The sequence below is a fragment of the Orcinus orca genome, chromosome 1, assembly GCF_937001465.1.
Source record: "Orcinus orca chromosome 1, mOrcOrc1.1, whole genome shotgun sequence".
In the NCBI taxonomy this organism is placed as follows: domain Eukaryota; kingdom Metazoa; phylum Chordata; class Mammalia; order Artiodactyla; family Delphinidae; genus Orcinus; species Orcinus orca.
In genome coordinates, this window is record NC_064559.1 from 171273153 (window position 1) to 171288725 (window position 15573).

General features: G+C 45.8%; 1 protein-coding gene across 4 annotated transcripts in view; it reads right to left on the minus strand.

Annotated features, from left to right (window-relative positions):
• The window catches only part of ELAVL4 (ELAV like RNA binding protein 4), an 85855-nt gene that overhangs the window by 13040 nt on the left and 57242 nt on the right, over nucleotides 1-15573 (minus strand). For all 4 annotated transcript variants that reach the window (XM_004273881.2, XM_004273879.4, XM_004273880.4 and 1 more), the window contains exon 3: nucleotides 13909-14012. In XM_004273881.2, coding sequence (XP_004273929.1) covers nucleotides 13909-14012 — 104 coding nt within the window. The remainder of the gene's footprint in view (nucleotides 1-13908; nucleotides 14013-15573) is intronic.

Consider the following 15573-nt stretch of genomic DNA (forward strand, 5'->3'; position numbering starts at 1 on the left):
AGGACAAAAGAGATGATGAAGGTCAAGGGCTTAGCGCAGTGCCTGCCTGGCACCCAATAAATGCACAATGCGTAGTAATGACCTTGATCCCCTTATTTTTGTGCAGCTAGAGCTGGGGTACAGGCGAGAGCAGGCCTGGGACAGATCTGCTAGGGAAAAGGAGCTGGAACTGGAAAGTCAAAACCATTTCCCCAAAAGAGGATGCTGACAGAGGCAGAATCTCAGAGAGGGAGAATTACTGTGACAGACCCCAGCCACTGAGCAGTGACACATCCCTAGGGTGAACAGTACCTCAACCATTCACCAAGCCTAAATCCCGCCTAGTTTTTCTCCTCTATTTGGAAACTTAGGTCTATCGTTCTCTTAGTTCCCTGTCTAGGAAACCTGCAGAAGTGGGAGTGGGCGAAAAACAACAGGAAAAGGATCTTCCCACATTCAACATGCAAATGCTTGCCCCAGTGTCGAAACTTTTCAAGTTTCTTCATACATTTATTAAACCCTAACTGACTGACTACAGGTGTCAGGCCCTTTGTTAGGCTGAAACATTTCTAAAAAAATCGCTGACTCTTAGCCGCTCCAGAGAGTCCGCCATTGCTGGCTTATTAACCCCACTAGAGCCCGAGGCTTCCAACGCTGTTAGAAGTGCCCTAAAGAACCCTGTGCCTCAGACCATCAGGATCCTGCTCACTTCTTTCATCCAGCACCTCTGAAAACAAGACTGGTATTTCTACGCCCGCACCAATCTTGCTCTGGAGCTCAGGAGCTGGAATGGGGAGATGACCCCTCTCTCTCTGGGTAAGGGTGGCCCAAAGGCAGGTGACTGTACAAATGATCTTGATGGAAGATTTGCAGTCACTCCAAACTCCTTATCCCTCCCCATCCCTGCAGGCTCACAGTAACCTCTACTCTCTGCAAGGCTGATAGTACAGCACGGAGCTTATGAGACATGGGCTGGCTCCAGTACTCACTAGCTTTGTGACCTTGGGCAAGTAATTTGATCTCGATAAGTTTCTTTCTTTACTGGTAAAAAGGGGAACAATTCTCCTTTGATGGGTTATTGTAAAGAATTAAGACGACAGACTTAATGTGTCTAGCACATACCTAGAATTTAGTATCAACTTGGTAAATATTATTCTGTGATGACTCAGATAGGCTTTTGTGGGTCAGTCTGGGACTAGCCCCCATTGGGACACACCTTCCAATTTTACCACACAAGCAAACATCTGGAACACGACCAGTAAGCGCCTGTAAAGCACTGTCCTCCTCCATCAGACTGGTCGGGGTCTGGATCATCCTTTATCACTTCACAGCCATGAATTTCCTTTAGCACATTCCTACAGGTTCCACTGCCTCACATCCACAAAGTACTTTCCACTTTCCAAAATGACTTTACAAGGCTGTTCTCTGCGGTAAGGCAGACATTGTCATTCATCACTGATGGGGCAGCAGGACCAGGGCTGGGGCTGCCCCTTGCGACACAGCACTCACAGGTTCCTTCACCTGCTCACAGCCAGGGCTTGGCAAGGTGGGAGGAAGAGCACGGCCTGGGGAAAAGCTTTCCTGAGTCATCGGGCAACACCTTGGTCCTTGTCTGTCCCGCCACGGTACAGAAAAAGAGAGCAGTTGGAAAGTATGATAAAGACGTGATCTTGGGTGCTATGAGGAGGGTAAGATGAGAGGAAAGGGGCTTCTTTAGGAAAACACTGGTATTAGAAGATGAGAGTTCATTCATTCCTCCCCTTCTTGAACACTTACTGTGTGCCAGGCCCTGTGCTGGGAGAGTTTTTGCTTTAAGGGTTCCACAGTCTGGTGAGGGAAGTAATCAAACAAGTGGAGAGTGTAATACAGAGGGCTGCTCCTGACAGGGGGAGACTCGTTTCCCACGCCCGGCGTTTCCTCCCATGCGGAGGATATGCCCCCTGGAGTAACATTCCAGGCCTCTTTGTACCCCTGCAGCCCCTCTTTTCTGGGGAAGTGGAGCAGTGGCTCTGAATAGGCTTCAACAAGGGAAATGAGCAGGTGTGCCTCAGACTCTGCCTGCTTTCTCCCTTCTGGGAGCCAGATGCCAGCCGGAAGCCCACTTTCTACTCCAGGCTCTACGTTCTATGGGAGCCGCCTATGCTCTCCTGTGGGGAGGCCTATGGGGTCCAGAGCACCTGTGGCACAGTATGTCAATCTGTCAAAGTGTGGGGTTCCATGTTAGGAAGCCCATTGCGTCCACGGAATCCATCTGGGCCTTAATCATTAATAAAGAATTTAGGATTCCATATGTTTTTCTCTTTTTGTCTTATCTTTCAATTGGTTTAAAACTTGGATGTACAAAACAGGGGTGTCATTTGTTGGGCCCTTTTGAATTACAAGGATGTCTACCATTAACTGGATGTTTTCACGAGCTAGGCATTCTATTCACAAAACTGCTAATCTCCACAACCATAATTCATGGTAAGTGGAAATAAGGGTGACAGGTGACGCTGGTGAACTCAGCAGAAAGCATTATCCTTGAAATCTGTTTCACAGAAACTTGATGTTGGAAGTGACCTCAAAAGTTCAGGGCAGGGCTTCCCTGGTGGCACAGGGGTTGAGAGTCCGCCTGCCGATGCAGGGGACACGGGTTCGTGCCCCGGTCTGGGAAGGTCCCACATGCCGTGGAGCGGCTAGGCCCGTGAGCCATGGCCACTGAGCCTGTGCATCTGGAGCCTGTGCTCCGCAACGGGAGAGGCCACAACAGTGAGAGGCCCGCGTACCGCCAAAAAAAAAAAAAAAAAAAAAAGTTCAGGTCAGGATGTAAGACAGCTGGCCAACCACCTTACACATTTCCAAAGACAGGAAGCTCAGTACCTTACAAGGCATCCTACACCATCACTGGCCATCACTGATTATTGGAAAGTTCTTCCTTCTGCTGAGTTCAGACCTGTCTCCCCTGTAGCTTCCAACCTTCTCCTATTTCTATTCTGGCTCCACACACTAGGAGCATCCTTCCTGTCCTCTACCTCCTTATCTTGTGGGTCTCACTGATAGGTGACAGAGCATCAGTGAACTATATTTTGAGACAGGTCACTCCAAGGAGTTTCTCATTTATGTTACTTTAACTGAAATGGAGCATCTATTCTGGAATGGAGACAGGGGTTAAGAGCAAGAGTTTTGGGGTTAAAGATGTAGATTTAAATCCTAATCACTTACTAGCTATAAATGGTAAGCCTCGAGGTAAGTCACTTACACTTTCTGAGCTGTATCACTTGAATAACCTAGTTGAGAAGCTTTCTAATAGAGCTGTTAGAGCGTTAAACAAGCTAGTGCGTATACGATTCTTAGGCACTATGCCCGGCACGCAGTAAGTGCTCAATAAATAGTGGCTTGGCTACAATTGTTGTGCACTTAGGCCTTATGTCAGACACTGGGGGTACGAAGATGAATACAACAGTCCCTGACACGTAGGACTATTAGTCTAGCAGAGGAGACACACTCCTTTCAGAAGATCAGGCTGCAGATTTCCCCCTGTCTGCTGTAACACCGTACTCTCTGAGTGAGCAGAAACTCCCTAGAGCAAACAGATCCCTGGGGACAGACATTCCAGAGAGACCAGGAGGATGGCAGCAGAGAGCAGACTCTGGTGCTTCCAGGGCCTTCTAGGGGCACACCCTCCCTGGGACTTCTGATCCCACCACCAGGAGCTGGGAAAGAAGAAAGAAGCCAGCTGGCTCCTAGAAACAAGTGTTTTCATTGAGAGGATCAGCTCACCCCTGTGCCCGTGGCTGCAGCCCTGCCCACAGGCAGGACAGGTGTCTGCTTATGTGGCCCCACTCCTCGTACTTCCCCCACCCACCACCTGATATATGATCTATGATTGATATGATATTCTTTTATCATGGGCAACCTGATGGTAATGTTTCTAATGAGCTCTGATTGTGCTCCTTGTTGCTGCTCAAAACCTTCAGTGTTCCTCCAGCACCTTGTGATGGAAGCTCAAATCCCTTACCTGAGCATCCAAGGCCCTCTGGGATCTGGCCCAGCCTCTCATCTCCTGCTAACCCCTCTAAGCACCCTATGCCTCAATTCAAACAAAATGTCTCTGGTTCTTACTATCTGCTCATCCTCGTGGCAAAATGAACTCCTGCCCATCCTTCCAGGCCCAGCCTGAGTGCCACCTCCTCCATGAAACCCAGGCACAAATGCCTGCTCTCTCCTTGGACTCTACAGATGATACACATTTCAGTGGCAGCAGCTATCACACCCTGCCTCCCATCACAGCCATCTGTGCTAACACCTCATCTGCCCAAATAGTCTGAGCATTCTAGCGGTCTCTGCAGACCCCCTGTGGCATCTAGTCTCAAAGCCTTACATAGGGCAGGAGCACAATAACATTCTCTGAATTGAAACAAAATGTGTAATATACTGTATGCAATGCATTTGAGCTCCTTTCCCAGGCACTGACTCTGACGTGGAGAAGGAGCTAGAGGGAACCACAGATCTGAAGCGAATCCAAGAATATCATGAGAGTACTTCTGGCACAGAGTAGGCTGGATAAATAATTCTCTAAACAAATGGTGTGGTGATAGAATTCGTGTGCCTTAAAACTTCTTTTAAAAAGTCCATCTAATTATGAAGGGGGATTACTGGTATCAGGACCTTGCTGTCTGTCTAGTGACTCCCAGAAGGGAGAGATGTGCTAAAGGTTTTATGGCCTGGTTAGCGGAAGAGCTGGTCTCAGACTCAGGGTTTAAGATACCGAGTCTCTTCACTAAACGTCAACTCCTGAATCTTGCTATACTGGTAAGACTGCTGTGGCCACTTGGAAGCTCCATGATACTTTCCACTACACAAAGTAAGACTCAGATTCGTTCTTTATGTATCTCTGAAACATGTAGATGGGAAAAAGTCTTCCCCTCTCCCCATGTAAGTTTTACCTTAGGGGTAACCCTATTCACTATCATCTTCATGCTGGGGAGCATTACTCAAGCAATCCACTATAAGCCAGGACTACCTATAAGTGAGATATTATTAGTTCCATTTTCCAGACGACAAACTCTGGCTCAGTGAGCTCAAGTACTTGTCCAAGGTCACACAGCTGAACTAAGACAAAGCTGGATATGACTAAGTTCTGGGATCTTTCCGCTATGCCAGGCTATCGTGGACAGTGAAATAGAAGCCGTGTACTTGGCACAAACTGCTACTTTCCCTGGAAAGTTACCAAGCTGGAGAGATCGTGCTATAATATTTTATTAGTTAGACTTAAAGTTGGAAGGAACCATTCTGTAGATGAGGAAGTAAGTCCAGAGAAATCAACTAAGTTGTCCAAGGTCATCCTAGTAGTTTCTAACGGAGCTGGACCGGACTCTCCATCTGAACTCAGAGCTCTTTTGAATGGACAGCAAGGGGAAAGGGGAGAGGGATGTGGCTCTATGACCTTTGACAGACCAGCTGATCTGCTCTGGGGCTTCATGGTAACCATGGAGAAGTGATCCTTTATTCCCCAGGGCCGCTGATGTTCTAGGCCAGCATTGTCCAACAGAACTTTCTGGGATCGAGAAAACATTCTAGATCTGTGCTGTCCAACATGGTAGCCACCAGCTACAGGTGGCTACTGAGTACTTCAAACATGCCTAGTGTGACTGAGGAACTGAACTTTTCATTTAATTTTAATTATTTTAAACTCAGATGTAAGGAGCCATATATGGCTAGTGGCTACTAGACAGAACAGCTTGAGGCCCAGGAACAACACAAAATTATAGCATCTCAGAGCTAGAAGGAAACTTTAGATCATTTAGTCAGACTCCAGTCTGGTATAGGAATCCCTCTAAGTCACCCCTAATGACTCCATTTGCATGTGTCTGACAATCAGGGACTCACTACCACCCAAGGCAAATGATAGACACATAGATTCTCTTTCCAGATTCTTGACATATAGGATTGAGCTTCAGAGTCACTTTTTTTTTCTCTAGAGAATGGAAAAGCAACCATTGTGGAGTGAATATGTGAGTGCAGCACTGTTTGGCCATCTTCCTCATTTGCCTCTGGACAACCCTTACAGCATCTGGTCTCTTCAAAACGTGGAGCTGAGAAATGGAGACAAGATACCAGGGATGGGTTGACCAGAGTGGACAAGAAAGGACCACTGTTTCCTGGGATCTGGAGTCCACAGCTCTCCTAGGACACCTGGGGTGTGCTGAATGTTTTTTTAAGCAGCTCACATCACACTGTGGGATCTTTTACACTTGTAGACAGCTAAAGCCCCCAAGCCTCATTCCACACACTTCTGAAAACTGAAGTGTCCTTGTAACCTGCGCCTGACCAATTTTCTTTTGTAACCCAGACACAGGACACTGTGGATGACCTTTAAGATACTGGGAACATAAGAGCCTCACTGGGCAGAGTAAGGGAACTGTATTTCCATCTCTCAAACTCCTACACCTGTATCTGAAATTAATCACTCAATGGAAGTTAACAGGGTGCTAGGAAGCAAAGCAGCCAAACGGCATGTGTCACAGGAGAGAAAGTGCCTGGTACAACTGGGGTAGACGGGTCTCCCGTTTCCACTGGTGTTGCCACCCCCTCTCTTCCCTCCTCGGGGATTCAGTGATCCAGTCGCCCCTGCTGACCTTGGCAGGGAAGCATTCCCACACCGGCTCTGACTACAGCCATAATGGGGGAGGAGAGAAAATGCCTTTTTATTATTAACGAGACGGAGGGAGGTAGTCTATCATTTCTGGGTGGGGTGATATCTGCCAGCAGAAAATGATCTGCTAACTCTCCGGGAAGCATTAAGAGCAGTGATAGGAGAAATAATTGCTTATGCCAAGAGCAAAGAAAAGATGCCTCAGCGGAATGGAGGCCTTTAGCAAGGCAGGTGAATTGTGGGCGCGCGGAGGGAGGGAGGTAAGGCTCCCTGATGACCCCTGGCAAGAGAAAGAAGCAGGAGGGGCAAACTGGAAACTGCAAAACTCAAGTGTGGAAAGATCCCCCGGAGGCACCGTTAGTGCTATTAGAAGAATAACGCGAAAATGGAGAAATGGCTAAGCAACATCAGAGCAAGAGGCTGAAATAAAGGAGCTGCTCTCCTTTCTGGAGAAGCGAGGATTTTTTCCCCTTCCGAAAAGCCTTCACTCACGCACCTTCCCCTCCTCTAGCTCTGCTCCCTCCGGAACCGGGCTGTTGCCTCGCGATAAAGCTTCTCTTTTACTCTCTCACCTCCTCTCCTGAGTGAACGCCAACCCTCCTGGGTTCGGCCACAGTGGCAGGAACAGCTTTTTTGTCCCCTCCTCCCGACCTAATCCTGAAATCACTCACGCCTCCAGTTTGCACAAGAGCCGTGCTCTGGGAATGCTTTCTTTAAATTCATATTTTTATAATTTGAGTAATAGTTTAATGCAATGATTAGGAAAAGAAAAGCCACAACATCATTTGTAAATGTAATGCAATGAGAAAAGGAAGGAAAAATATAAAAACGTTAATAGCATGGAGATGGGAATGTCTGACATTGCCTTCATTACATGATAATGAATTTTCCAAATTATTTATAAATAAGCCTGTTTTGCTTTTAAAATGAGTCAAAAAAGCTCCTAATAGAGCTGAGGAAAACCAAAGTCTAAGGCTGACAAAAACCTAGCACAGCAGCCTGCAAGCCTCTGGTTTTGTTCGTCAAACAACCTAAGTGATGCACCAGTGCCAGATGAACCTACTTGGAGCTTTACTTTGATCAGATCCCTCTCCTGCTCAAACTGTGCACAGCTCCCTACTCCAGCTCCTCTACCCCAATCAAGTGGGAACCCCTGCAGCCCTGTGGCAGTCCCCATCTCACCGCATTAGAGGCGCTCCTTCGCATGTTTGTGGCTCCCATGAGAGATGAGTTTCCAGAGGCAGAGCAGTGAACACTTCTCTAATCCTGGTCCTCAAACTCAGGTTAAAACCCAAACAGGTGTCCCACTGCACGGAAAGGGTTAGGATCCTACATCCTCAAATCCCATTCTGGATCACTTTTTACTGAAGGCTCTCAGTGTAACTTGTATATCAATCCAAACTTCCGGTAAACATATCCCTCTTTTGAAGCTACTACAGAACCATCTACTTTTCTTTGTTCCTAATTAATGCAACACAGAGCTGGACTACTGCAACTGCTTTCAACAGAGTGCTTCTTAGAAAGAGGCTGGAATTCAGAAGCTGCTCTCGTAAATGCCCTGCAGAGGTTCAGGACTGCGACAGGCATCCACTGCGGGGTCCAGGAGTACTGGGGATCATCTTCCAGAACCCACAGCCATTTTGCTCAGTGCTTCTCAGCGTCTAAAGTGATCTCTGTTGGAGACAAACGGGGGGTTGGAAGCTAAACAGCACTTCCAAGGCCCTAAACAGGGCAAATAATCTCCACTGGGTTTATGGTTGAAATACTGAGAAAAGACCCAATTTTGGGTCTTTGGCAGCCTAGTCAGTGTAAGCCCATGGTCCATACCCCATGCCTCTCTTTTTTTTTTTTTTTTTTTTGGTACGCAGGCCTCTCACTGCTGTGGCCTCTCCCATTGTGGAGCACAGGCTCCGGACGCGCAAGCTCAGCGGCCATGGCTCACGGGCCCAGCCGCTCCACGGCATGTGGGATCTTCCCAGACCGGGGCACGAACCCATGTCCCCTGCATCGGCAGGCGGGCTCTCAACCACTACGCCACCAGGGAAGCGCCCCCCATGCCTCTCTGACTCACATGGGTGGAAGAATCTCCAGGGCACTGCCATCCCTAGGTCACCGAAGTCCTAGGACCTAGCTCAGGGCTGGAAAGCAGGGGTCTCAGAAGATACGATCTGAAGTCAGGTCTGTCTCCTGATTGATGGCAGAAGCCCCGAACCACAAGTCTGTTTACTGAAGAACCCGGAGGAGCCATGCAATTCATCTGTTTGCTTTTTATATATCTTCCCTCACCAGGGAGTATAACCCATGTGTGCACAGAACCAAATACACACCCACACACTCACAGAATGCATGTGCCGCTGAGCAAGCAGGCAGTGAGACATTCCCACACTGACGACCTATTGCCAGAGTTATTTTTAAAACATTTTTTTCTTATTCCAAATCTCACTTACTAACTGTGTGATCCTGGATAAGTCTCTTAACCTCTTTGGGCCTCAGTTTCCTCAATTGTATAAAGGAGAGAATCACTATTTTAAGAATCAGAGCTGATGTGTGTAAAGCATCTAGCCCTAGGGAAGCTTCAAGGGTTAAATGTTATTAAACATGCGTAGCGGTTAGAATACTGTTGGACACAGAGTAAATGCTCAATATAAGGTATCATTACTATCATTATTATTATTATTTCCTTTCCAGCTCATGCTCACATATTAAGTAGCTCCTCTTCTGGAAGAATCTTTCACGGCACATTTAGATGCTAACTCAACTCAACTGCTGGCCACTTGTGTGCCTTCGGGCAAGTCAATTCATCTCTGAGCCTAATCTCCAAGAGGCGTGGGAACCTGGCCACTTTCTCCCACTAAAGAAGTTATAATCCAAAGAATAATTCCTCTGCAGTCATGTGTTTGCAAACATGTACTAGATGGTTCCAAGGAGATCTCCGTAATGCATGCTTCCAATGAAGATGCTTGGTTTTTTTCCCCAGATAGGCAAGTTATCTGCAGTCATCCACACTACTTAGAGGGGCTTATTTAAAGAAGCATTCTCTTTCTCTGCTTTGATGCTGTATCTATGCTAAGATTGTATTCTCCTTGAGAACAGGGGCCTGGTCTTCCCTCCACGTGCCCTCAGTATTCACACACAATCACATTACATCCCCCTTAATAAAGGGGAAACGAACATTTGTTAACAGGGAACCATCATTTGTGGGCACCTTCTACTAGCAGCCTAGTAATGAATCATTCACTTTCAAAATGCAAAATAGTGTGTGTGTGTTTAAATTTGAGTTCAGAGGTTGCAAACTGCTTCTCCGTAAGTCATCTCTTAAGTTTTGTTTGTCCCGGCAATCCCACTACTGGGCATATACCCTGAGAAAAGCATAATTCAAAAAGAGTCATGTACCAAAATGTTCATTGCAGCTCTATTTACAATAGCCAGGACATGGGAGCAACCTAAGTGTCCATCAACAGATGAACGGATAAAGAAGATGTGGCACATATATACAATGGAATATTACTCAGCCATAAAAAGAAACGAAATTGAGTTATTTGTAGTGAGGTGGATGGACCTAGAGTCTGTCACACAGCGTGAAGTAAGTCAGAAAGAGAAAAACAAATACCGCATGCTAACACATATATATGCAATCTAAGAAAAAAAAATGTCATGAAGAACCTAGGGGTAAGACGGGAATAAAGACACAGACCTACTAGAGCATGGACTTGAGGATATGGGGAAGGGGAAGGGTAAGCTGTGACAAAGTGAGAGAGTGGCATGGACATATATACACTACCAAATGTAAAATAGATAGCTAGTGGGAAGCAGCTGCATAGCACAGGGAGATCAGCTCCGTGCTTTGTGACCACCTAGAGGGGTGGGATAGGAAGGGTGGGAGGGAGGGAGACACAAGAGGGAAGAGATATGGGAACATATGTACAGCTGATTCACTTTGTTATGAAGCAGAAACTAACACACCATTGTAAAGCAATTATACTCCAATAAAGATGTTAAAAAAAAAAGTTTTGTTTGGCTTGCCTACATAATGCTCTAAAATTTTTTGAGTTGGTTTTTAACCTTTAAAAATTGGGAGATTTTGCATAAAATATCTAGCTTTTGGTTTCTACTGAATAAGTGGAAGATCTGACAATGATCTGGGTTTAAATAATCAGTAGTAGCGGAAGAACAGCTGCCCCTTTTAGTGCTCTCCAGCTCACTATAGTCTCCACTACTCCCTCAGGGCTTTCTAGAACTATCCCTGAATCTAGCTGTTCATCATTAACCTTCAAAGCTTAGGAATTAACTCTTGGTTTGCCTGCATCTATGTTGTACATTACGTTTGAAGTCGTGTGTTTTGCAGGAAGCAAAAGGAGGGACAGACTTGACCGAAGTTTGCAAACATGTACTACATGATTCTGAGGAGGTTTCTATGATGCATGCTTCCAAAGAAGATACTTGTTTTTTCCAGATAGGCAAGTTATCTTATTCCTTCATGGGAATAAGAGCAAAGAGATAAATCTCATGTCACTTATCAAAGCAAACTGAAGCAGAAGAAGTAAATAGTGGCCTGAAAGGCAGAAAAGTAATTTAAAAAAAATTAATAAATGATGAGACTATTAACAGCACACAAAAAGGGTTTGCTTTTTTCCTTTCCTTTAATATGATTTTTACCTGAAACACTGTGTCCCTTTAGGAAAGGGAAGAAAAGTTAATAAAGGAACCTATCACTCAAACTTAATTTTTAGTATGGCAAATAAACGCTTTAATGAAAGGGCTGAAATCCCCAGGTTTGCACATTAAATTTTCATTCATCGTAGAGAATGGAAATTATTGATTCAGCCGTGGCATCATGCATTTTGAATCCTACAGTGCCTCGGAAGCCCACGTTGCTGCTGGGTGCAAATGTGTTGGCAGCATTTTGATGCAGGGTGAGCACAGGGTGGGTGAGGGAGTGGGGAAAGGGATATAGAGATGGGAAGGAGGCTGACTGGTTCTTCACAGAAAGAAAATAATCAATGTTCCTTGTTTCTAAGATCCACTGAGACAAAGCACTTCTTCTGATGGCATCATGGGCCAGGGGGGTTGCATTCTGAGATCAGAAAAGCCGGATCCACTCAGCCTTTTGGGAATCTTCAATGGCTTCATGGAATACTTTATTTTAAAAAAGCAGAATGGATGGCTAAGAATTTGACCCTAAGCTCTTGGGGAGGTTTGGGTTTTAAGAAAACTGTAGAGGAAAGAAAAGCATCTTTCTCAGTTTAAGATTAGGGAAGAGCATCAAGGGAAGAGCAAATGTCTGACATTCTAACGCTGAACTGGATAACACAAAAAAATCAATCAAACCCACAAATACACCTCTCAACCTGGTGTGGCCTCATCAAAGAATCAGGTGACAAGAGCATCCCATCTCAAAGCATCGAAAATAGGTATGTTTTTCCTTTGAAAGAAATTAATGCTCCTGTCTCTCAGAGGACTACCCCATCATTAAACAACTCTCGATTATTTTCTCCTTTAGAGAACTCACAGGGACTGATTCCAAGCTGAGACTGAGGCAACCTGTGTCAAGCCCATTTTGGGGTCTTTGTGAAGCCCAGACTGTATGAGATCAGGAAAGCGATCATCTTTAGAAAATAAGCTAAACTAAATTGCAAAAGTAGAGTGGCTTAAAAGAAAGGAAAGAAGGAAGCAAGGAAGGAAGGAAGGAAAGAAAGGAGGAGGGAGGGAGTGGAGGAAGAAAGAAAGAAAAAGAAAGAAAGAGAGAGAGAAAGAAAGGGAAAGAAAGAAAGAAAGGAAGGAAGAAAGAAAGAAGAAAGAAAGATATAAAAGAGAGAGAAAGAAAGATAACCACATAATATATTCCAAAAAGAGAAGGTTTCTGTTTTGTTTTGGTTTTGTTTTGATTACCTCCCAGCTAAGATTTTCTTACACCAGTAGCCTCCTGTCAGTCTGGATGTTGGAAAAGTAGCTCTGTTGAACCATAAAGTTCTGGTTTTGTGTTTTCAAATGCTGAGAGCTGGTGCCATCTGTAGATTTCCGTTCTGGGAGAGGTTTCTCTTTTGTCCTACTTTGCGTCAGACCTGCTGTCGTGAGGATAAGAGCGCCCAGGACACACCTCCCCATGGTTTCATAGGCTATGAAGGATGGGACTCATTAATCGGCTGGCAGCTGCCCCCAAACAGGATGCTGCCTGGAGGTGGGGGAAGAAGGGAGAGGGAGGCTGAGGAAGAGGCAGGCTCCATCCAGGAGACCACCACTGGCTGTCAGGGGCCAGGGGCCGAAAGCAAACAGCACCACCTCCTCAAGGATCCTCACAAGGTGAAGTCTGAACGGAGAGAGTGACTATCCAGCCACAGAAATGTCCATTTGGAGGAGCAGGCTCTGGGGGACTGTTTTTCTTTTCTGACTTGAAACAACCCCTCCTGAGATATTATCTACCAGTCTGATTATTTTTGGATTGCTAGAATGTTTACTTTTTCATTCCTCCCCAGATGTTATAGTACCTGACCCTATTACACCAGTGCATTTCTTTTAAACTGATTTTTCCTTTTCAAGTCTTGTTTAGGAGGGTCCTCTTCACCTTTAGGTAAAACCAAGATGCTTGGCCTCACATGTGAGCCCCCTGCCTACCTCCTATCCTCATCTTTTCATCATCTCCCTGCTCAACCTTAGGCCATAGTGTGTTCTGTATGTTGTTCCCCACTCACAATGTTTATATACATTTTCACAGCTTTGCATGTGTTGTTCCCTCTGCCTGGAACAGCTTCTTCCCTTGGCTCTGCTCTGACCATCTTTGCAGGCTTGAGCTCACAGGCATTCTTTTTTTTTTTTTTTTTTTTTTTTTGCGGTACGCGGGCCTCTCACTGTTGTGGCCTCTCCCGTTGTGGAGCGCAGGCTCCGGACGTGCAGGCTCAGCGGCCACGGCTCACGGGCCCAGCCGCTCCGCGGCATGTGGGGTCTTCCCGAACCGGGGCACGATCCTGTGTCCGCTGCATCGGCAGGTGGACTCTCAACCACTGCGCCACCAGGGAAGCCCACACAGGCATTCTTGATGGGGTTAGTCATCCCTGGCATCTTACCTGCTTTCTGGAATGGAGGTCCCACAGCTTGTGGTCCCCTCCCTCTACTCAACCCTCACCTTTTTCTTCTGTAATGATCTGTGTCCCTCACTTAGTACAGTGGATGGTAAGTGTCCTTTGAATAATAAATAAAGAATGCCACTGCCAGCTCCCTCATAGCCTGAATTTATTAGATCAAAGGAATGAAATTTAACCAGTGCCTCCCAAATAAGGAGCTAACATGTAACCTCTTACCTTTATGGTTTTGGTCTGGAGTCTGAGTCCATTTAAAGTGTTGATGGCTTTCTCTGCATCCTTTGGATCAATATAGTTAACGAATCCATACCCTAAACTCTGTCCTGTGGAAACATTTTTTAAAAAAGAGAGAGAGAGAGCTCATTATCTTTATAGAGGTAACACCTCCCATTGCAGTGCGTCAAAACCCTCTAGTACATGGTTCCTTTTATACCAGGGTTTACTCCCAGGTTGAGAAGTTTCTAGTTCTTCCATCTCTCACTCTGGTCAGCCTTTAAACTCGTAGGAGCTGCCCCAGCTGGGAATAGATAAGTGCCCGTGCACGTCCACACCATATACACACAAGTGTCCACTTAATTGGGAAGAGGCAGGACAGGGTAGTGGAAAAGAGCAGGTGTGGTTTGTTAGAAGAGTTCTGAACTGGAGTCCTGGGGCTTTTCCTATCAGCTGTGTGACTCTGAAGAGAATTCACTTAATCTCCTGTTTTCCCCAGACATTTCTTCTCTGCAGATACCAGCACTTGCCACAGACAGGTTTGAGAGGGTTAACGAGATATTGAGCATGCAATGCCTACCTAGAACATAGTAGCTGCTCAACAAAAGACAGCTCTGCTATGCTCAGTCCTGTAAAATTGGGACAAGTGCTGGATGCAGTAGCTGTGTCTGCTGCCTCAGTCATGCTATCCATGCCTACACTCAGAGGACTGTAGCAAGATCTGAGCAGCAAAGACTGGAGACATTTATAGTGAAGGCGCGGCCAGAATTTAAAGCAATTGCAACAAATCATTCATTGCCCTCATCATTCCCCCAGCCTAAGAACAATAAAAAATGGAAAGAACTGGGGAGCTCCTAACACTTTGCAGAGTGCAAATACACTCTGCAAAGAGGATTTAGCTACTTTAGGTGAAGATGGCATCAACTTGTCTGAAAAGAGAGGTAGCAAGTGACAGGGCTCCCCCACTAAGTGAAATAAAAATAATGTGCTTGCGATCGTGCCACTGATTATAAATAGTCCATCAGCTCTGCCATGTGTCATCAGCCAAAAATATCATTAGGAAACTTTACATTTTCTGACATACTCTTTAAGAAATACAGAGCTTGGGGTGGCTGCAAAGCCAGCTTGAACTTCCCAGGCAATGTTATTGATTTGTGGGCGGCAGCAGAGCCGAAGGGGAGGAAAATGACAGGACGTCACATGTCAGGAAAGACTGATTACATAAAGCTCTCTTTGGAGTACACTCAGACCAGGGCTGGGAGACAATACAGCAAAAAGTCTGCCATGTCCTGGTGACAGGAGCCCACTTCAGCAGCCAAAAAATCTTTCCAACAGCTTCTGTTTTGCTGGTAAATGTCTGTGTTTGTGTTGGTCGTAGGAGGGAACCTGGGAAAACAAGTTGGGTTCCGGATCAGAAAATGGATGACTTTATTATCCTTTATAGGGTGGAAGTAAAGAGAATCATGAGGAAACTCAGTTGCGTTTTTGTCCCCAAAATGGAAAACCCCAAATGACAATACATTAGGATATTCCTTCTGTTTTGGAATAACAGGGTTAGAACAGGAAAGACAGGCGCAAACTTCACCAGATATGCCCTTCACCAGCCAGAATTAGTAACTGAAGAAGGGGGAGAAAATGTTGAGCACGCTGTAGCTACCAGGGCCCTTCTCT